The sequence below is a fragment of the Diceros bicornis genome, chromosome 17 (genome assembly GCF_020826845.1).
Source record: "Diceros bicornis minor isolate mBicDic1 chromosome 17, mDicBic1.mat.cur, whole genome shotgun sequence".
NCBI lineage: Eukaryota > Metazoa > Chordata > Mammalia > Perissodactyla > Rhinocerotidae > Diceros > Diceros bicornis.
Window position 1 is genome coordinate 12,664,432 of NC_080756.1, and position 22,930 is coordinate 12,687,361.

General features: G+C 51.4%; 1 protein-coding gene across 2 annotated transcripts; it reads right to left on the reverse strand.

Annotated features, from left to right (window-relative positions):
- Nucleotides 1-634: 634 nt before the first annotated feature.
- On the reverse strand, nt 635-19,997 carry ERBB3 (erb-b2 receptor tyrosine kinase 3). Of its 2 annotated transcripts, XM_058557965.1 has the most exons (29): nt 19,693-19,757; nt 19,365-19,445; nt 16,097-16,248; nt 15,352-15,538; nt 14,519-14,644; nt 13,805-13,870; nt 13,515-13,633; nt 13,007-13,148; nt 12,529-12,642; nt 12,309-12,429; nt 9,881-9,954; nt 9,615-9,705; nt 9,148-9,353; nt 8,809-8,941; nt 8,515-8,605; nt 8,147-8,301; nt 7,483-7,536; nt 6,975-7,116; nt 6,253-6,372; nt 6,029-6,127; nt 5,651-5,836; nt 5,339-5,494; nt 5,026-5,101; nt 4,696-4,842; nt 3,519-3,616; nt 3,237-3,425; nt 3,005-3,076; nt 2,500-2,794; nt 635-2,315 (listed from the first exon to the last, which is right to left on the reverse strand). In XM_058557965.1, the coding sequence occupies exons 3-29, from the start codon at nt 16,151-16,153 to the stop codon at nt 1,789-1,791; spliced, it is 3,843 nt and encodes a 1,280-aa protein (XP_058413948.1). In that variant the 5' UTR covers nt 16,154-16,248; nt 19,365-19,445; nt 19,693-19,757; the 3' UTR covers nt 635-1,788. The 2 variants fall into 2 exon arrangements, with proteins under 2 accessions (XP_058413948.1, XP_058413946.1); XM_058557963.1 differs by lacking the exon at nt 19,365-19,445 and having other exon boundaries at nt 19,693-19,997.
- Between the last annotated feature and the right edge of the window lie 2,933 nt (nt 19,998-22,930).

Sequence of the window (22,930 nt, forward strand, 5' to 3'; positions counted from 1 at the left end):
TGGAGCCGAGGCGAGTGGGGAGTGACTACACAAAGGGCGGGGAGGCTGGGTGCGCCCTTCGCCGGTCCCCTGGAGCGGCTGGCTGCACCGGCCCAGCCGGTCCAGTAGTCCTCCGATGCTGGGAGAACTGGGAGGGCAGAGCGGGTGTGGAAGACCAAGAGTGCAAGGAGCAGGGACTAACTGGACAGCCACACTCCGGAGGGATTATCCATTTACAGCCTCCCAGTCTAGCGGCTGGACTCCCACTGAAGATGGCACTGTTGTTCCAGCTACAGGCTTTGATGGCACGTAAGTGAAGTGTTCACAGAGAGAGACTTTTTAAAGAAATTAAGAGTTCTGAAACATATGGGAGTTTCAATAATCCACCTCTTGAGGGAGCACATCTATAGGGCTTTTTCTAACATCACCACACGTGGTTTTTTTTTGTTATTCCCACCTGGAATCTCTACTCCCTGTAGAGATTCTTAGTAAAACCCTTAAAGGAAAAGTAGGGCTGGAGAAAGCTGCATGGGACAGAATAGGACTGTCAGAAGACAAGAAAACAGCATGCTGTGGTAGGTGTCCACTGCTGAGGAGCAGAGAAAAGGGGTGGTCTATCTCATACACTAAAGGTTTTCTTCACTTGACACCCAGGAAGCTGAAAAACTTTGGCATTTTTATTCTGACATGTATAAAAACAAAACAAAAAACTTCACTGATACAAAGATACCCCCAGTTTCCCATCCAAGGGGACAGAGGTCTGAAGCTGGGTCCTCTTTTTATCCCAACTGGAAGCTTCCCACTAGTGGATGAGAATAGTTCCTAAAAGCGGCTCTTGAGACCCTGTGGATCTGTCCCTTAGGTAAGAAGTGGAGATCATTTACAGCACGTGTAGATTATGGTTTACACAAAGATGTCCAGTTATTTTTCCTTCTGACCACCCCCTTCCCCCCACTTCCGGTGATGAGAAGTCTGGGTGTAGGAGGCGGCTGTGGTAGTAGGAGTTGGCTGTGGTAGTAGGAGTTAGACTTGATTCAGTGCAAAAACAAGACAATGCCCCTTACAAGAGCTCTGACTTATATTGGTTTTCCTTGACACCTTACAGTAAGAGCGCATGCATTAGAAGATTTTGAGTCCTGGATCTGCCACTTAATTGACTTAATCTTTTTAAGGCTCAGTTTCCTGATTTATAAAACGGGATAATACCTAGCTCACAGAATTGTTGTAAAAGGATTAAGTGGGATAATGTAGGTAAAGTTCAGCATGATGCCTGGCACACAGTAAATGCTCAATTAATAGTAATTAATAACTACTCCTAACCTCTTTTTTCACTCCACTAGATTTTAAGCTTCCCATTCTTTCCAGGAGGTTAAGAGTGATAAGCCAAAATTTTACTTTCCCCTGCAGATTTTCCCCCTTTCCTCTTCCTTAGCAGTCAGGTGGGAAACAAAGGCACTCTTTCAAGCCTAGTCTTAATAAGTCAGAGAGAGAGGGACATGGGGAGTAATCCTTCATATCTCCAGGGAGTTCCCCTGAGGAAGCTGAGAAATGAGATTGGGAAAGCACAAAAAATAGGGAAAACCTTCTCGTTTCCTGGGATTGGGAAAGAGAAGAAAGTGCACAGCTGGCTACATACCATAAGAATGTTGTGTTCGAGTGTTTAAAAGCCTCCAAAGGTTGAATGGAATTGTCTAGGACTGGGGAAATGGGGCTGAGACCTGTGAGGGAGAGGGACTAGGGACAAGAGGGGTACCCTCTAGAGGCACTAGCTGCCATCAAATGCTCCCTGAGTACCTCAGGGAGCAGGGGTTATGTTCTCTGGGCATTAGCCTTGGGGAAAAGCCTGCTATGCCAGTAATCAGGGTTATCAAAGGCAGAGTCAGTGGCTTCTAAACTACGTAGAGTTTTGAGGCGGGCATAATGGACATGGGGAGCATGGTGTCCAGGCCCCTGGAAAGCTCTCATTTCTTCATACCCTTGCTCAGCTGCTGGGCAGGCCCCCATGGCTGCATAATCCCCCCCAGGACCTCCTCCGCCACGTCGCCGATTCATATATTCATAGTCCTCTTCTGGAGTGGTGCCAGCAGTGGGCATGATGGGCGCAGGGTGGAGTGGGCAACTCTGTGTGCTGCCCAGGGAAGCACTGAGGTCTGATCCAACATCCATGTACTCATAACCCAGCTCCTCCAGGGAACTTGGCCTAGGGGGACGAGGTGGACTGCGCCTTCTCTTCCGGTTCATGTATTCATACTCCTCATCTTCATCTTCTTCTTCAGTACCCAAGACAGAACTGAGACCCACCGAAGAAAGGGTGCCTTCCCGGGAGGAGGGAGTACCTGGGGGTTGAGAAGAGAGGCTAGGTATATGGAGAACTTCATGGTAATAGGCAGTAGGGAGTGGGGGAAAGTTAGGAAAAAGGACAAGGGAGGGATAAGATCAGAGAAGACAAAAGGATTAGAAGAGCCTGGAGAAAGAGGATTAGAGAAAGATTTGAGGAGAGCCCTAAGAAGAGTCAGGCACCTTTGACATGTGCATCTGGCATGACATAACCATTGACATCCTCTTCCTCTAACCCTGGCGGGGAGAGGGGGGTGACAGGAGTGAGCAGGCTGTGGCGCTGGGAATGGTAGGCACTGTCTCCACGTGGCCTCGGGCTCCGGCTCCGGCTTCTACACATTGACACCTTCTCCTGGAGCTCAGCCTCAGAGCCCGTCACATGGCCCTCCGATGACTCTGATGCCAGGCGTCCCCGTGGCATTGGGTGCAAGGAGGCTGGACGGGGGCACCGTTCACTACTGCCACAAACTGCAGACTCCTGAGGAGGAAAATAATACATGGAGATTTACACAGAGACGAGGAAAGAACAGATATTTGTTTAGAAAGACTGGGTTTTTCAATGTCTTCTTTTTTGGAGGACACTGATTAAACCTCAAAGATTTCTCAAGTCTCCCATATCACCCCTATGGATCCTAAAGGTTTCTATCCACCACCCAGCCTCTCATCAGCCCCTTAAAAGAGACTTTACCTGGCAAACCTCCGCAAGATTACCCTGGTTCATAGGCATATATCCAGATGATGGACTTAAAATGCTCTGGCTCTAGGATGAAAAAAGTAAGGAAGAGGTTTGGATAAAGGGATAAATTTACTCACCATGGGGGCCTTTGAGTAGTTAATCTGGGTATCTGTGGGGGTCATGAGGACACAGGTGTGCAGAAGGCTCAGGGTGCGGTTTCTTGGGTAACTGAAAAGTGCCTTACCCCACGTGGCCGATTAAGTGTTCCAACTGGCAGGCTGAGGGCAGAGCCTAGTGTTGTCGCCAGGTTGTCCTCCTCTGCCTCCAAGTCCAGGTCTAGGTCTAGTTCTGGCTCCAGCTCTACTTCCTCCAGTTCCTTGTTTGTCAGAGCAGGAGGTTCTGCCCCAGGGGGAATTCCAGGCCCACTTTCTCTCTATAGGGGCGAGTGATTGTTAAGGTAGATCTTGGTTCCAGCCAAGTCAACCTTTTCTCTAAATCTTCTTGAAACCTCCTAATCCCTACTGACCTTTATGACCAGATATCGTGGTGGGTCTCGAGCCATCCTGGTGAACTCATTGGCTAGTTCTTTAAAGGTCGGGCGAATATTCTCATCAATCATCCAACCTGGGTAAAATGTAGGAAGTAGAGCCATAAAAGAGGAGCGGGGGGCCGGCCTGGTGGCGCAAGAGGTTAAGTGCACGCGCTCCGCTGCGGCGGCCCGGGGTTCGCCAGTTCGGATCCCAGGCGCGCACCGACACACCGCTTGTTAAGACATGCTGTGGCGGCATCCCATGTAAAGTGAGGAAGACGGGCACGGATGTTAGCCCAGGGCCAGTCTTCCTCAGCAAAAAAGAGGAGGATTGGCATTGGATGTTAGCTCAGGCCTGGTATTCCTCACAAAAAAAAACAAAACAAAACTGATGTGTTTGCTGCCTGTCTCCTCCAGCAGAAGCTAAGGAAGTTTTAGGTCCGTTACATCCTCAAGCCCTACAACACTGATAAATAAATAAATACGTTTAAAAAAAAAAAAAAAAGAGGAGTGGAGTAGGGAGGGAAGTCAGTTAGAAAATAGCTGACACTATGGAAAACAGTATGGAGATTTCTCAAAAAATTAAAAGTAGAAATGCTGTACAATCCAGCTATCCCACTACTGGGTATTTATCCAAAGAACTTGAAATCAAAAATTCAAAGGGACTTCTGCACCCCTATGTTCATTGCAGCATTATTCATAATAGCCAAGTGAAGTGGAAGCAACCCCAGTGCCCATCAGCTGATGAATGGATAAAGAAGATGGGGTATATATATACAATGGAATACTACTCAGCCATAAAAAAGACAAAATTGTCCCATTTATAACAGCATGGATGAACCTTGAGGGTATTATGATAAGTGAAATTAGCCAGGGAAAGACTAACACCGCGTGATTTCACTCATATGAGGAAGATAAACACATGGATAAAGAGAACAGATTAGTGGTTACCAGAAGGGAAGGGGGTTGGAAGATGGGCGAAAGGGGTAAAGGGGCACATATGTATGGTGATGGATAAAAATAAGCCTATTGGTAGTGAGCACAATGCAGTCTATACAGAAACTGATAAATAATAATGTACACCTGAAATTACACAATGTTATAAACGATTATGATCTCAATAAAATAATTGAGGGAAAAAAAAGAAAATGGCTGAGATCAGCAGGTAACTCACATTTGACCATGACCATGTAGACATCAATGGTACAGATCTGGGGCTGTGCCAACCGCTCTCCCTTCTCCAGCAGGTCTGGTACTTCAGCCAATCGCAGCCCTGCATAGGGCTCTGCCCCAAATGTCATCAGCTCCCAAACTGTCACACCTGGTATAGGAAGACATGACTAGTTGATGGCAAAATAGTAGACGTGGGCATGAAGATGAAGGGAAAGCAGAGGTTGATCTGACACAAGGATCTGAGGACTTAAGAGATTCGAAAAAGGGGTCTCAACAGGAAACTGTGGAATTTGGGCCAGCGATGGTATGGAGGGCATCCAGATGGACTGACCATAGCTCCAGACGTCACTCTGGTGTGTGTATTTCCCAAAGTGGATACTCTCGAGGGCCATCCACTTAATTGGAGTCTGGGGGATTAAAAACAAAGGTGTTACCAGTTGAGTTCCACAAATTTTCTTCGCATTTCTAAACCCCAAGTTCTCTATCATTCTTTTCCTTGTTGCTCTCTGAACTTATATTTCTTGCATCTTCCTGGAACTGACCGTGCAGCATCTGCTCACCTCTGAAAGACACCACTGACTGCTCCCTATCCCCATGCTCCACTCTACCCCAACCTCCTTACTCAGCCCTTTGTGTCACCTCACCTTGGCCTCACTGTGTAGTAGCTGCTTATCATCCGGGGGTAGCAGGTCAGCTACCCCAAAATCCGCCACCTGAACCTGACTGGGTGACTTGAGTAGCACGTTTCGGGCAGCCAGGTTCCTATGCACCATACCATGCTCCTCAAGGTAGTACATACCCTATAGAGAAAGGAAGTATTCTCAAAGTTGGGGGAATTGGTCTTTGAGATCCCAAATCACCCTAAAGGCACCTCTTAGAACTTCATCCTCCCCAACCCTCCCTGCTGGCCCCTAGCCAGGCAGTTCCATCACAGAACTCCTCCAGGCTCCTCTCACCTTGGCAATTTGTACTCCCCAGTTGAGCAGCAGCTGTGGCCCCAGTGCCCCCCGGTGTTGTCTCACATGATCCAGTAGGGAACCCAGAGGCAAGTATTGAGTGACGAGCTGCAGAGATGAGCCTGGGCACAGTCCCAGCAGCCGTACAATGTGGGCGTGGTCTAGGCTGCCAATGGCCAGCATATGCTAAGAGACACAGGAGGGGTTAGCCAGGGAACAAATAGGTTCACATATACCCAGACCAGGGCTCCCCCCAACATTCAAGGACATCAACATGGCTAACCTAGTATCTGCTAACACAGAACCATGCTTCTACATGATTGTATCTAATATTGACCCCTTTTCTAGTGGCATAAAGAATACCCTTCCTTCACTTACATCTGTCACAGCCTGAAAACTCTGCCGTCCGCTCTTGTCCTCAATGACTTTAATGCAGACTGGAATCTTGATTGATTCACCCTCAGGAATCCACACTCCCTGGGAAGTTTGGGGCAGGAGTCAGCCTAGGGTCATTCTCCCCAGGCTAGTCCTTTCCCTAAATCTTTCTCCCCTTTGCCCTAGATCCTTTCCCCACCTCTCCAGACTTCCTGTGGGCCACTCACTTTATGCACAGTTCCAAAGACGCCTGAGCCAAGCACTTTAAGCTTCCTCAGCTCTGTCTCTTTGAAGATTCTGGCCAAGACTTTGTTAGCCTTCTCACTGGGATCCAGAGGCTCTATGCTCTGAGGAGCAGATGGGAAGGAGATACTCAGGCAAGCCCACTCCCATGTCCCACTCCAACCCTTCCCTACAGGTGGACGCCAAGAGCAGCAAAGCCCAAAGGGGTGGGAGCAGGAGGAGGAATTGTCTTTAGTCTTGGAAAGCATTGCATGCAGAGTGGGGAATAACAGACCCTGAGGACTGAGGAAGTTGTGTTCATGAGGTCAGGAATCAAGAGGGTTGGGTTTTCCCTTTGATGGGGGAAGTGGGGAGGGTCGGCAATACTACCACCTTGAGTACTTTTATACAGTTCTCTGTGCTTTTCAAAGCACTTTCACACGCATAATCCCCTTTCACCTTTATAGCCATCCCATAAGGATGAACATTATTTCCTCTGTAAACATGCATAAACTGAGGCACAGAGAATGAAAGGAACTCTTTCAAAGTCATGTGGCAAATTAATGGCAAAATCAGGACTAGAATGCATGACTCCCATTTCTCTGGCCAGAGTTCTTTTTAGTGGACCGTACTACCTCCTTGAAGACAGGGATCAAGTCTCTAGGGAAGGAGGAGGCTCTTAAAGAGATGGTACAGGGTACCTTTCAAGAGGAATCCGGGCACTCACCTCACCCCGTTCCAAGTAGCGCCTCATAGCCCTCTTATTCTGAATCCGCCGCCCACGCCAGTAGAGAAAAGTGCCGCCCAGGATCAGGAAAATCACCGCCAATCCTACTACCACTGTTAAAGCCATTGCCAGATGGGTTTTGCTGTGGGATAGAGAGGTCCAGCATTATCCTGGGTCTACACCTCCCTTACAAATGTCATCTATACCTGTGCTAAAGGTGTGATGCAGAGCTGGGGCAAGAAGTTAACATTCACATACTCATCCTTGAGCACTGAAGGGATTAACCTAAATCTGGAACCCCCCACCCCAACCCCCCAGGCTACTGCAAGTTAATTTTAGGAAGGGAAGGCCAGAAGCGTGGATTCTTGTGTCCTCGAGTCTAGTGATAGTGGACTGTATATAGTAGGCCAGAATGAATAGAGACTCAACCCTGCTTAGCAGGTAACTGCCCTCTCCCTAGCTTCTTTCCAAATATCCCCAGCTTCCTAAATCTCCAAGCCCATCTTACCTGATCAGTACCAGTGTTTGGCCCAAACAGTCTTGAAGCTCTGGTCCCTTACACCTGGAGAAGAAAGTCACCTCCTTAAATGGGAGTTGGGAGAATTCCAGGAGCCTCAACATACAAGACCGTTTCAGACCCTACCATGGCGTCCATCCTGGAGCCCAAGGCATATCCCAAGACACGGCCCCCATCTCTAGCTCACCAACCCTCCCTGAGTCCCTCTCTTGAATGAAACTCCCCTGAGCTGAGGTGATTCCAGGTTCCCAAAATTGTGGTGTAATTTTGTACTGTTTCTGAGTTTCCCTTTCTCCAGTCCTCCACTACACGGCTGGGAGTGATTCTTAAAGATTTTTATTTATTTATTTTTTTCCCCCCAAAGCCCCAGTAGATAATTGTATGTCATAGCTGCACATCCTTCTAGTTGCTGTATGTGGGACGTGGCCTCAGCATGGCCGGAGAAGCGGTGCATCGGTGCGCGCCCAGGATCCGAACCCCGGGCCGCCGGCAGCGGAGCGCGCGCACTTAACCACTAAGCCACGGGGCCGGCCCATGGGAGTGATTCTTAAATCATAGTTCCTTTCTTCTTTCTTCTCCCCTCACCTTCTCCTTTCCCCCTAGTTCTATGCTCCTACTCCTCCCCCTGACCTCCTCTTATCATCCCATCACTGACCCCTGGGTGCAGTTCTCATGGCAGGGCCTACATTCATTCTGAGCATCTGGGTACTTGTAGATGGGGCCCTTGGCACCAAGGACTCCATAGGGGCAGCTGCTCACACAGTGGGGCCCGTCTCGAAAATGGGCACATTGGACACAAGCATCAGAGCCCTGGGTGGAAGAGAAAAGGTCAGGAAGAATGGGATCCCAAGGTCAGTTCCATACCTCCCAGTAAGGACCAACCCAGCCATTCAGGACCCTCCATCCACAGACCCTAGCATTATCTGACCTCCCTGTGCTGGCCTTGAGACTTGGCCATTTCATTCCTTAGACCCTCCAGCATTGCCCCGCCCTCCCTTAGAGATCCTGGTGCTGCTACTCTACCGAGCCATTGCATGTGGCGGTGCCCTCCATGGGTTGGCATTCCGGGTGGCAGGAGAAGCATTCGGCCTCATGGGCAAATTCACGAGGCTCCCTGCAGTGGAGGGTAGAGGGAGGGGGGGTCACCTCCAAGTCCTGACCTTCATGCCCTGATCCCCCAACCACAGGGTCTCCTACCGCACTCCCACCAAGGCATATGCAGAGAGTTGTCTAAAGGCTTTCAGGTGTTACCTGAACAGCTCCATCCCAGGGCCGCATCTCCCCGCCCCTCCTTGATTCACTCTCCCCTCACTGTACCCATTCAGAAAGTTGCAGTGGGTCACACAGACACCTCCTCGGCTGTAATTTCGACAGGATAGGCACTGACCAGGGCCTGGGCCCCAACATCCCCCGGAGGAGCACAGTGGGTCACACACTTTGCCCTCTGCCACTGGAAAGGAAGGGGTGGGTTAGGAGGAGTCTGAGGTTTCCTAACAAGCCCTCTCCTGAACTCTTCCTCATTGCTGCTTCCAGTCTAGCATCCCCCTCTCCTTGGTTCCATCCCCATCCCTACTCCCACTTCCAGGGCAGAACAGTCCTACACCTCTCTCCTCCCTGACTCCCTCTTCCCACCACCCAGTGGGCCCTTTCCCTCACCGCACTCTCTGCGAGGCCGATTATGCTTGATGTCTAGTCTCTCTTCTGAAGGCCCACGAAGCAGACTGGTCCAGTTCAGAGAATGGTGGTAGCAGAGCTGCCGATTGGCACTTATGTAGATACGCCCAGCACTAATTTCTTTCAAGGATCGGAGGCCCAGAGATGTTATATTCAAGTTCTTCATGATCAACAATGAGAAGCCCCGGCTGAGAGCAAGGAGACAGGATGAGAGGGGAGAACACTGAGGGAAAATTGACCACACGGTGGATTCATTTTCATTCAACGGCTTTGCTCTGGGCCAGTCACACCCACCGAGAGGGACTCCTCCTCCTTCTACCTTTTCCCCATCAAACTCTCAGACCCTTTGGGCCTGCTGTATGGGACAATGCCTTGAATTTCACTCAAGGATGCCTAAGAAACAGGATTCATTGCCTGGAGATGCTACCACCTCCACACCCTCTACTCACTTGTAGAGGCTTCTGCCCCCAATGGTTGTCAGGTTGGAAAAAACACTGAAGTTGTGCAGGTGGGGAGGCCAGGACTGGATGTTCAGGTAACCTGAGGGGTTGGAGAGAAGCATATGAGCAGGGAGCCTTCTCCTCTTCCTCTTTCTCAGGTTCTCCTGGTCCCTCCCCTGTTGTTTGGGACAAGATTTTCCCAAGTGGTTATACCACAATTTGTGCTTGTGGTTCATCTATTCCTCTCAGAAAGCCCAACCACTCCTCCCACTCACCTGTGATCTCCCGTACTGTCCGGAAGACATTGAGCTTCTCAGGGTCCAGGGCAGGGATCTTGTGCCAGGGGTCTCTGGAGGGAACAGTAAAAACCAGTCAACAAGGAAGAGGTATAACCCTGTAGCAATGAGCATGCCTAGCCTCAGAACTGTTTCTAAATACCATTCTCCACCGAAAGGAAACAGGGCTCCCTGGAGACATGGTGGGGACAGGAGGAATATAACATGAGCCTACAGCATCTTGTGCAAAAAAGTGCTCCAAGAATGAAGGGTACAAGCCCAAAGAACACAGGAGCCAGCTTGAGGGGGCCCCCAATAGCCAGATAAGGGACAACTGAACACCAACATAATGATTATAACGGATTATAAACCATTGAACCATTATAAACCATTATAAACAAGTACCCACACATATTAAATAAATAAATAGGAAGAGAAGACTCTTCCTAACACTAGAATGCCCACAAATAAATGCAGAAGGAATAATGGAACTAGAAAATCCTCATTTGGTAACTCACATTATAAAAATTGATTCAGGCAAATATCTCCCCATAAGATACTTATTATCATTGCAAAGGGAAAAACAATAACTTTATAGTAGAAAATCCTGGCAGATGGCACCTCAACCAAGTGACCAGAAATATCACCACCAGTGATGGGACAAATCAACATGTGCCTCCTTGATAGGATGCACTGAGAATACATCTGTAATATTCCTATCAAAAATGCATAACTTGAGGGCCGGCCCCGTGGCTTAGCGGTTAAGTGTGCGCACTTCGCTGCTGGGGACCCGGGTTCGGATCCCGGGTGCGCACCGACGCACCGCTTCTCCGGCCATGCTGAGGCCGCGTCCCACATACAGCAACTAGAAGGACGTGCAACTATGACATACAACTATCTACTGGGGCTTTGGAGGAAAAATAAATAAATTAATTAATTTAAAAAAAAAAAGCATAACTTGAATCTAAGTATGAGGAAACATCAGACAAACCCAAATTGAAGAACATTCTGCCAATTACCTGACCTGTACTCGCCAACAATGTCAACGTCATGAACTGTTATAGATTAAAGGAGACTGAAGAGACATAACAACTTGAACGTAATGTATGATCCAGGACATTGGTAGGACAATTAGTGAAATCTGAATAAGGTCTGTAGATTAGATCTTATTTTGTATCAATGCTAATTTCCTGATTCAAATAACTGTACTGTGGTTATGGAAGAAAACGTTGTTTTTTTTAAGGAATACACACTGAAATATAACTGGGGTAAGGGGGCACCATGTCTGGAAATTTACCCTCAAGTGGTTTAGAAAAACAAGAATGTATAGTGTGTGTATGTGTGTGTGTGTGTGTCCACGTGTGTAGAGCTAGAAATGATAAAGCATGTGGTGTAATGTTAAAATTTGGGGGATCTGAGGGCCAGCCCAGTGGCGTACTGGTTAAGTTCTCATGCTCTGCTTCAGTGGCCCGGGGTTCACAGGTTCAGATCCCAGATGCGGACCTACGCACCGCTTATCAAGCCATGCTGTGGCAGCATCCCACATATAAAGAAGAGGAAGATGGGCACAGATGTTAGCCCAGGGCCAATCTTCCTCAGCAAAAAGAAGAGGATTGGCAACAGATGTAGCTCGGGGTTAATCTTCCTCACCAAAAAAAAGAAAAAAAAAAAAATTGGGGAGATCTGAGTAAAGAGTATCTGGGAAATCTTTACACCATTTTTGCAACTTTAGTGTAGATCTAAAATTCTGTCAAAAGAAAATGGGGGCCCGGGCCGGCCCCGTGGCACAGCGGTTAAGTGCACACGCTCCGCTGCTGGCAGCCCGGGTTCGGATCCCGGGCGCGCACCAATGTACTGCCTATCAGGCCGTGCTGTGGCGGCGTCCCACATAAAGTAGAGGAAGATCGTCACAGATGTTAGCTCAGGACCAGTCTTCCTCAGCAAAAAGAGGACGATTGGCATGGATGTTAGCTCAGGGCTGATCTTCCTCACAAAAAAAAAAAAAGGGTGGCCCTGGTGTTTCTCACACACACACACACACACACACACTTTAAGCACTGTCCTATGTAGCAGAAAGTCCCTTTGCTCTTTATGGCTCCACTCCAAGGAGAAGAACTAGGAGAAATAACATGGGGAGGTAGATTTTTATCTAAATTTAAGGAAGAACTTTTAGAAAACTTTAAGAAGGAGTACAAAATGTCCCTGTCCCTCACCACTCAGCTAGATGATATGGGACTGCTTAGGGATGTCTCAGGATTCAAGCCCCGGGGTGGAGGTTGAGTTAAGCACCGTCAGGTCCTTTGTGAGCTCTAAGATTTTATGATTTAGCTTCCTAATCAGCTCCACATATGAAGGGTTGAGCCAATGCAATGAACTGTGAGGGGATGGATGGGGTTGGGGACCAGGGAGGGAAAGCAGAATCTCTAACCCATTGAGGCCGGTGATAAGAAAGTCTAGGTTGCCCAGGATCTTGGTGCAGTTCACAAATCCATCAATGTTGCTCGAGTCCACAGTCTGGAAGCGGCTCCCAGAGCCTGTCCCCTCACAGGCTGCAAACACAAAAGAGGCTCAGTGGGGGCAGGGGGGTTGCTGAGTAGTTTTGGGGGAAAGGCTGTCTCTCCACCAACTCCTTACCATGTCCTACTCACCTTTGGGGCACAGCCCCCCACAAGGTTCACACATCTTGAGTCCATTTTTATCCACCTCCATCTTGTCAGGAGGACAGGCCCTGACACAAGACGTCTGATCCACCACAAAGTTGTCTAGGAAGGAGGAGGGCACCATTAGCGATGAGAAAGAAACACTGCCAACTACCACTGAACCTTGCTCCCTGCCGCTCTGCACTGGATTTGCCCCAGTCCACCACCCAAGGTTCCTTAAGTGCTATCTTACGGCTTAGAACGGCCCTGTGCTCTTTGTTGCTCCAAGGAGCAGAACTAGGAGCAATTGCTGGAAGTCCTGGGGAAGTAGATGGGGAACAGGACATATGGGTCATTCGTTGGGGGTGGTTAGATGATCACAACCATGTGTTTTCTACGTCCTCTATTTACCACCCAACTTTATCCCTTTTGCCTCCTAAAATTTTGTCTAAAATCCTAAAATTGTTCCTTCCTTTCAGATACTTACGGGGGCAGCTAGCTACACAAACTCCTCCATACTGATACTTGGTGTGGGGATTGGGTTCCAGCTGGAAAGTTAGCTTGTTGTAGACCAGAGGCTGTGGACACTGGCGTACACAGGCTCCACTGTCATTGAAGAGTCGGCAGGCCTAGGAACACAGGAGACTCATAAAACTCACGTTACGGAGGCCGGCCCCATGGCGTAGCCGTTAAGTACGCGCGCTCCGCTGCTGGCAGCCGGGGTTCAGATCCCGGGCGCGCACCGACGCACCACTTGTCAAGCTGTGCTGTGGCAGCATCCCATATAAAGTGGAGGAAGATGGGTACAGATCTTAGCCCAGTGCCAGTCTTCCTCAGCAAAAAGAGGAGGATTGGCATGGATGTTAGCTCAGGGCTGATGTTCTTCACAAAAACAAACAAACAAAAACAACTCATGTTACGTATGTACCCTGACTTCCTCCCCAAAGCCCATATTCCCATTTCAGAACCCAGGCAATGGTGGCAACAGTACGTACAAAGCAGTCTGTGTCCTGAGGGCCTGAGCAGCCCCCTGCACACTCATCATGGCAGCACTGGTTGGGGTTGGGCCCAAAGCAGTGGCCATTACACTGAGGGGCACAGATGGTCTTGGTCACTATGGAAACAGAGAAAGCACGGCTATCAGGGCTCTTAGGACTGTATTCTGAGGCCAATGCTCACCCTCTTGCCCTCTAAGCTTGTCCCTACCCCAGTGATGACAAAGGCTGGGGGGTGCAGGGATATGAAAGTGTATGCATTTGAAATTTTGAGAGGAAAGTAAACCCACATGTCTGGCAGTCTTCCGGTCCGGGACCCCAGCATCGCCCCTTGCAGACCTCATGACAGGGGGGACCTAGTTGGGAAGGAAAGCAACACAGGAGACTGTCAGGGCTAAGAAAGGCTTGCTGGAATCAACACAGCACGATGTCAGCACACAGGCACCCTGGTCCGGAGCAGCGAAGAGCCAGGGCAGTGTCCCTCCTCACCCTTGCAGGGCAGGGCTGGGCTCAAGTGAACCTGTCAACAAGGGGTGGAGCCACGCCTCCACACCACCCACAGGGCAGCTGAAGGGGAGGGCCTGGGCAAACGCCAAGCTCAGCCCCAGTCCCAACCCAGGAACTTGGCTCCTCCTTGGCAAACTGAGCACAGGAGGAGTGTGTGCACGTGAGTGCACAGGGAGCAGCACACTGCAGTCAGGGGTAGGTAGGTTCCAAGGAGAAAGGACTATGTTGTCGTGGAAAGAGAGATGGATGTGGAGTCCAAAGATTTGGCTTCCCCACTTAGCACACAGAGATCTTTTGCTGCTTTTCTTGACACACCGCTTCTGCGGTTTAGATTCTAGGGGACTGACCTGCTCCTTCCCGGCAGGCTCCTTGGATCTAGGGCCTGAGGTGTTTGTTCAGTGGAGAGGTGGTTTGGATTAGGAAAACAATGATGATGGGAAAGAAGTCACTCTGGTTGGGTGGGGGCAAGGGGAACAGTCTGGATCATGGCCACTCACAGCTCCTGCCATTGTCCTTCACCACTATCTCGGCATCCCGGTCCCTCACGATGTCCCTCCAGTCGATTGTGTCCATGTGACAAAGTTTATCGTTCTTCTCAATATAAACACCCCCTGACAGAATCTCTGAGGTAGAGAAGAAAAGTGACAGGGTTAAGGGCTACAGCAGACCTCCTCTTCCTTACCTCCCCACCAGTCCAAACGGACACCCGAGACTCAGGAGCAAGGGAAACGGGCCGACAGGTAGGTCCACTTAAATCCAAACTGCAGAGAAAGCTCGCCTCATGAGATGGAGGAGGAGCCAAGCCAAAAGAAACTCCTGCCTCCTCAGACACCTGTCCAGATCCGGTTTAGCCAGTGGGGGAGGGGAAGGGAAAGAAGGAGAGAAGATCCCTGACTCACCCTCCCACCCTACGTGTGTGTTTTCCAACTGACTGGGACAGGTAGAAATAGAAGGTGGCCAGGTGGTATTTAACCCCTATATTCCTTCAGCTTGTGGAGAACTGTGAGGGAGGAGGAGGTAGGATTCCCATTCCCAGGGAGGAGGGACATCAAGGGACACTGTATTCTGAAGTTAGAGGAATGGGTGACAGATCTAGCTCCAACTCCAGCCCCACCAGCACATAAGGACCCTCCCCCTGGGGCAGACACCCCAGCTCCCTCCTGGGGCCCTCTATTATTTCAGGAGCAGTGGACCTTTAGACCACAGTGGTCAAAGTGGTGGGCACCTTGCAAGGGGCACTTAGAGTGAGCAGTCTTGGGTCATCATCAAGGAGGTGCCTGCCAGCAGGCTGGCTGAGGGGCAAGGCCAAAGGGAACCATCAGGAACTGACCAGTGAGCTGAGTGAAGCGGAGCTGGCGCAGCGCATGGCTGGAATTGGTGTTGTAGTTCAACATGACAAAGATAGCAAACTTCCCATCGTAGACCTGAGTCCCCCGCACCACCCGGAGGTTGGGCAGTGGCAGTGTGGAGAACTCATTCATGGCCACGAGGACATAGCCGGTCACTTCTCGGATCCACTGTGATAGAGGAGACCGTGTCAGTGAAAGGAACAGCAGGGCAAAAAGTCTCAATCCCTCTCCCTCCCTAAGGCGTTAAGGAATCCCTAACTCCTCTAATTCTTTCTAATTCCTATTTTGGAGTAGAGTGTAGACAGTGTCACACTACTGTGTCCCTTCTGCAAGTAAAGACAGGGAGCAGAAATGATGGAGGAATTCTAGCCTCCTACCCTTTCCTGCTCAGAGCTCCTCATGCCAGAGGGCCCTTGCATAGACCCTTCCTCATCTCCCCAGGTGCCTCTCAGTCCTCAGATGTGTCTCTACATTAGTGCCTGGTGTGGAACACCACCTGCCCCTGCCCCCTTCTCATGACCAGCCCCTCTCCATCCCTGGAACAGCGACCAGACCATAGTCCCAGATTCCAGTCATTGTCCCATAAACACACAGGTTTGGATCTTAGCAACTATGGAGTCTTAGGAACGCTGAACTCCAGCAGAGGGTAGCCCCAAGGAAGGGAAGGAGGCTTCTGGAGGGTTGACAAGGGGGAACAGGTTGAGGAAGGGGGCTGGGCACTCTAACCTGCAGAAAGGAGAGGTCAGCATTGTGTCCTGTGAGCACAATCTCCAGGTTCCCCATCACCACCTCACACCGCTCGTAGAGCTTGTGCAGCGTCTGGTATTGGTTCTCAGCATCGCCAGTCACACTCAGCCCATTCAGAGTCCCAGGACACACTGTTCAAAGTAGAGGTAAGAGGGGCAGAGGGCTGCACACAAGTTTCCAAGGCCACCCCTTTGGCCACCCTCTTCCAGTAACATTCAACAGCCTCAGAAGGCAGCTGCCTCCAACCCTCACCCCTACAGAGAGACACAAAGGCCCATGTTGGACTGAGAGCCTGAACTTCCTCTTCTCTCAGAATCCCCTCACCATTCCTCTGAACAGGAAGGTGAAAGGTTTCCTTTTTCCACCAGGACCTCCTCTGTGTCTCTTTCAGGTACTAAGAGGTTAATCTAGGAGGATGTAGGTTTTTTCCCCCTCCCTAAAAAGAAGTTTTAGAAAACGACCAGGACTTGGTTCCCCCCCTCTTCCCCTCCCCTACTCCAACCAGGGCACTTACTTCTCTACTCCCATCCTGCCTCTCTGGATCTGGGAATAAATATCTCTTTGGGGCTAGCACACAGCCCCTATTGTGTCTACTGAGGGTGGGATGGGGGCAGAGGGTGGGGGCACTGCCTGGGGCCACAGTCCAGCCCACAATGAGGCGATTCTATCTAGGAGGAGGGGTCTGCCCCACCCTGTCCCCAGACACCCTGTCCTCAGCAGTACCCCCCCTCTACGCTTAAGCCTTGGGCTCAGACAAGTGACCTCACCAGAGGGGGGAGCTCTGGTGGTGGTGGTGGTGGGGTCAATGTGAGCTTTGTCTTCAAAGCTAGAAGATAAAGAGCTGGTTGCCTACCCTGTCCCCCCTTCCTAAACCCTGGCTTCCCTTCTCACTCCCTTCCCCTATCCCAACACACTCCAGCTCCCTCAGCATCACACTTTCCAGCCCAAGAGTATTTTTCAGCAAATACAAAGAAGCCTGGAGGGAAACAGCAGCAGACTCCCCCCATTCTGAGCCTTCCACTCAATTTCATTGTCAGAAGAGATTCATTAAAAAGCCCTCCAACATGGCAACCCCCACTCACGTCGGGGGAGTGCCTAGACTTGAGGTTCATGAGGGGTGTCAGTCTTGGGGGTTCACTTTACCTTGTAAGTATGGAGAACATAGGGGCTATGGGAAATCTTGGACCCTGAACTCCTATCCCTGTCTCTTTCCTCTGGCTCAGTGAAAGACTATGGGTTGGGGGGGAGATACCACCTGTTCCAACCACCCTTCCCTGAGGCGGTGGAGCTCAGTGGGAGGCAGGAGTGGAAATGGAGGGAGATTGGTGAGGCCCCAATGTCTCCTAGATACACCCCTAGTCTGACCACTTGACTTTTGAGGGCTCTCATTCGCCATCACTCCCCCACAAAGGGAAAGGGGTGGGCTAGACCCAGCAGAGGGGTAAAGGGGTAAAGCAACCAGAGGAGCCTAGGAACTCCAGGGTCCTTTGGCTGAAAAGAAAGAGGCTAGGAAGGTTAGTCATTTCTGGAACAGCCCCACCCCAACCCCCTTCCTGGCAGGACACCCCCTCTTCCAAGTCAAGGCGCCAACTCTTCTCCCTAGATAAGGGAGGAGCCAAGATTTCTGCAGAAGGAAGTGGTGTGTGTGTATGTGTACATGCACGCACTCAAGACACACACACACATACAGAGGAACATGTACATAGCTCCCTTGCTGGCCCAGAAATCTAGACTGGTTCTGTCCTTGGGTTTCCTTAATGGGAAGTATTTCAGGTGACCCTATCCATCTCACCTGCCCATATATGTTTGGGCAGACTTGGTGTCTGTGCTTGGAAGGCTACAGTGTTAGAGGTCCCAGTTCCCTGCCACCCTGAGGGTAAAGTCCGTATTACACAAACAGGGAGCAAAGGGCCTGGGCGGGAAGGGAGTAAGAACAACACCTCTGAGGAGGAACCCAGCAGCTTGGGGAGGAAGGCAGGGGGAAGGGAGTTATAAAAATCCCTGCTGTACTCAGGGACCAGGGGCATAGGGAGGGGCAGTGTCACAGGCCCTCATTTGGTAGAGAGCACTGGGGTGGGTCAGAGCAAGAATCTCCAGCCCCTCCTCAACCAGAGGCCTCCTCTCCAACATCCCCCACCCCCATCACAGCCAGGACAAAGGGGCTATAGAAGGACCGAGACAGGGCCGGATGCCCAGAGGCTGCAGGATCCAGATAAAGGGTAAAGAGACCCAACCATGCCTGCCTCCTGGCGCCCTATGGGAAGGTGGCCAGGATCTGGGACTCCTGGGTTCCTGGTTGAAGATTCCAGGGGTCTGGATGGGACAGTGATACAGTCACTCTACTCGGTCCCTCCCACTCCAGTCCCCAGACCCCCGCCCTCCACCAGCTGGGAGTGTTCACATCTCAAGATCCCAGGGTCTAAATTTAGGCCCAGCAACTGTGGGGGAAGCACAGGTGTTTCTCCCACTCCCACCCTGGGGAAGGGGCCCTGGCTGTGACAAACCCCAAGCTGAGATCTTGGGGGGAAGGGAAAAGATCAACAGGATTCCTCCAATGCCAGCAATACCAGCACCCCTCAGGTGTCCATTGTCCCAGAGATGCCCCAAAGGGGGAGGGGGCTCATATGGCATGGGAGTGGGAGGAGGAATAGAAGAGCAATCTGACTTTAGTCCAGAGTCCTAGAGACAGTCAAACAATAAACAGAATGGGGGTGGGTGAGAAGCTGGGTCTAGGAAGGACTCCCCAGGACAGGAGGCTCAGAAGGTGGGAGAGATGCCCTGTTGATCCTCGGGTTGGGGAGAGAAAAGACAGAGAGAAGGCTGGAAGTCCTTTACTCTACAGTTCCCGGCCCAGGGTCTTGTACATAGTAGATGCTCAATAAATACTCGTTGAATTGATCTGGATCTTGACAAAGAGAGGTTGGTCAAGTCGGGGACCAACTAGCTTTATTATTTTGAGGGAAAGAGGGCAGTCAGTCTCTGCGTGGCCTCTCACCCTGATGTTACCTGGACGTGGCCCTCTGGTTAATTTCAGCCCTCCCCAGGGCAGGCCCACTCACGGAAGAGGAGGTGCCGTTCTTGTTTTTCCAGCACCAGAGAACAACAACCCCCTCCAACCCTTCCATAGCTCCGCCCTGTCGGCAAAACAACGAAACTGGCGGGTGCTGAAACCAGGGGGAGCAGGGCATTGGGGAGCAAACTGAGACACCCCCCCCCCCGTTCAGCCAAGCTCTCCACCTCCAATCACCTCCTCAAGTTTGCAGAATGGAGGTCCCAGCTCCCCTCCCGGCAGGGCCCCTCATAAGTGTGAACTGTTTGGGCACCAGCCCTATCCGGAGAGACAAATTCGAGGGTCAGCGACGCGCTGGGGAGGAGGAGGTGGTGGTGGTCCAGGAATGCCGTCCCCGCCCGGACCACGCCGAGAACCCCAGCGTCGCAGTGCCCGCCCAGGTGGTCCCAGCGGACCCAGGGTCAGCACCCCGAGCGTCACACTGCGGGAGCCCCTGCCCTCCAGGGCTCCGCGTCCTCGGTTCGGACCCCAGGGTCCGAGCTGCCCGTGCTCCCGCGCCGCTTACCTGCCTGCGAGTTGCCCACCTCGGAGCCCCGGGCCAGGCTGAGAAGGAAGCCCAGCACCTGCAGAGCCCGGTTCGCCCTCATAACGCTAGCGGAGGGTGAGGGGAGCCCAGCCGAATCCGGCCCGGGGGGCCCCTGGACTAGGACATCGAAGCGGAGCCACCTGAGCCGCCAGCGAATTGGTAGCGGCGGCAGAGGAGGTTACACACTGCAACCGGAGCCGGAGCCAGAGTCCGGGGCGGGATGGCAGGGGAGGGTGTGTGTCTGCGAGCGCGGAGGAGGGAGGCAGGGGGAGGGGGTGAGTCACGGCCGCGCCCCCTCCGGCGCGAGGCTGGATAGGGATTGCCGCCGCCTCCGACGGCCCGCCCCGCGCGCCCCACGCCCCACTGCCCCGCGACTTGGCCCAGCAGATCCAGGATGGGTCTCCCCCTAATTTTCTTCAGGAGCTGGACTAAGGGAACGTAAAGATTCCAAACGCCCCAAATGCCTCCGAAGGAGAAAGGTAATGGGGGTGGGGAGAGCGCGCGAAAGCCCAGCCCTCGGAAAGTTGGCCTCGCCCATTAACCAAATCACTCAACTCCCCTAGCCGGTTGGGTCACTTGGGGGATTTTGTCTTCGAATGTGGATGTTTTTCTCTGTGTGTGTTTTTGAGGGGGAGGGTATTTTTGCCTCACGCTCAGGCCACCTCAGTTTCCCCGGAAACCCCTCGAAACCCCATAACTCATCCACCCTGCCGAGGAACCTGAGCCCCAGAGGCCGCGTGAAATTGCACTGTCTCCGGCCGCTTCCTCCTCCAGACCGGCGCCGGCCCGGCCTCTCCCGGGGATTTGGTTGGGGGGCGGGGGTGGTTTCCAGCCTGGGAACAGACCCCGAAGCCCGCCTTTCCACTTCCACCCCGGGAGGGGCTCCCGCACCTGTCGCCGTCCCCTCTGCTGCCCCCCACGGCCGCCTGGGAGAACAGCTGCCTCCCCTTCCACGCTGGAGTCTGACCGCGCCGTCGGGGCGGCTGGAGTTCCCGCCGCTGTTCTGCGGACCCAGATGGGCACACCGTCCCCACCACAGGCGCTCACACCTTCCCAGGCGCCTTCCGAGCCTCGGCTCGCGCTGGAAAGGGGGAAGGGGCACTAGAGACTGCGTCCACTAATGACGTGGACCCCTGACACCTCAGCACCAGCTCCTGGATCCTGGCCCGAGGTGGTCGGGTGCACGGCGAGTGGCTGCCCCAAACCCTGCCGGCCTCCGAACGGATCCGACGGGCGCCCTCTGGTGCCCAACGGGCGGCAGTGAGGCCCCTCACGGCGTTGCATTTCTAATCTCTTAAATTGGCATTCTGGATCTCGCCCAGAGAGCCTAATTATTTTCCCCAGAGTTTCAAGCCTGAAAACTTCAATAACAGTTAAGCCTCGATGAAGAAAAATTTCGCCTCTCACTCCGAACCAAGACTGCGGGCTAAAATTCTTTAAACTTTCTCCGTACTGATATGCACTCTAGAAGCCCATTCTCTGCTGGAGGCTACCTTTGCCCCTGGGGCGTTGGCCTTGCCTTGACCACTTGCATAACAGTTGAAATAGTAATAGCAACCAGGAAACATTAACATATACATACATATACCACCTCACTTGCAAGCGTTGCCTCAAACTTAGAGAATGTTTCACTTACAAAAACTATGTGAGCTAGGTGACATCACTCTCCATTTTACAGAACTGGAAATGCATGACTTCGCCAAGGTCATCCTCTTGGTGACAGTGGATGATCAGGAGAAGGGGTGCAGGTTTTTACCTAGGTTTTCTTTTTTGTGTGTGTGAGGAAGATCAGCCCTGAGCTAACATCCATGCCAATCCTCTTTTAGCTGAGGAAGACTGGCCCTGAGCTAACATCCATGTCCATCTTCCTCTACTTTATATGGGACGCATGGCTCGACAAGCAGTGCGACAGTGCGCGCCCGGGATCGGAGCTGGCGAACCCCCAGCCAAGGCAGCGGAGCGGGGGCACTTAACCGCTTGCGCCACCAGGCCGGCCCCTTTGCCTAGGATTTCTTTTTTTTTTAAATAAATTTATTTATTTATTTATTCCCCCAAAGCCCCAGTAGATAGCTGTATGTCATAGCTGCACACCCTTCTAGTTGCTGTATGTGGGACGCGGCCTCAGCACAGCGGGAGAAGCGGCACCTCGTGCACGCCGAGGATCCGAACCCTGGCCGCCAGCAGCGGAGCGCGTGCACTTAAACGCTGAGCCACGGCGCCGGCCCCTACCTAGGATTTCTTATGTCCCACTGAGACTGGAGCTTCATCTGCTCAGAATCAAACTCCCACCAGATAACTGAGCTAACACCACTTCAGGGGCCTTTCATTTGATTACTCATCCACCTCACACTAGTGTTCAAGGCCCTGGTTCTGAAGGAGGAAACCCTCCTTAGTTTCCTTGTTTGTAGAACAGTTGTGTTTACTTATAAGTTTGTTGTTTGGATTTCATAAGAAAAAGCAGGTAGAGCTCTTCTTTACCTCATTGTGCTTGACCTTTAAGAAGCATTCCATGAATACTAGCAGTATTTCTTCCTGTGATCACCAACTCCACCCCTCCCCTCCCCAACTAGATCCCAGGGTGTGCTTGCTGGTATCCATTCTTCAATACATCATGCTAAGCATCAGGGTTATAAACACTGGATAAAGCCGACAAGTAAGGGGCCGTCTCTGTTGGGTGCTGCCCTGATTGAATAAAGGAAGGGAGAGAGGCTTTATTTACCAAAGCTCTCTGCAGTTATCCACCATCCCTTTATCTTTCCTTACTCTTAGCTGATAACTTGGGTTCTTATTCTACTGTGAAAATAAAAGTAATCAAAAGAAAACATCCTTATCTTTCTACCACCAATCTGGCCAATTTACCTCCATCCTCACTTCTATACTTTGACTTCCGTCTTGTTACAATGAACGGTCCTTGCTGCTCTTTAAGCCAACTGTCACTCCCCCAACCCTCACCCCCACCCCCATCCTCAGTGCTACACCTCAGTCCATTCCTTCTTGCCTTTCTCCTGCATTATCCGTTTTCTCCTCTATTATCAATTTTCCTCTCTACTAGATCATTCCTGTTCGCATACAAACGTGCTGTCCTATCTGCCACCTTAAAAAAATAAAACAAAACAAATTAACCTTCTTTGACCCCATGGCCTTCTAGTCCTTTGCTCCTAACTACTGCCAGATCCCTATACTTTATTTGTTCACTATCCAATGACTGCCTCCAGCT

Coding starts and splice junctions, on each gene's coding strand:
- ERBB3 (XM_058557963.1), bottom strand. CDS start 19,774: ATGAGGGCGAACCGGGCTCTGCAGGTGCTGGGCTTCCTTCTCAGCCTG. Junction 9,706..9,880: donor GACAGTACGGGAGATCACAG/GTGAGTGGGAGG, acceptor CCAACCCCTCAG/GTTACCTGAACATCCAGTCC. Junction 8,606..8,808: donor CACTGCAACTTTCTGAATGG/GTACAGTGAGGG, acceptor CCTCCACTGCAG/GGAGCCTCGTGAATTTGCCC.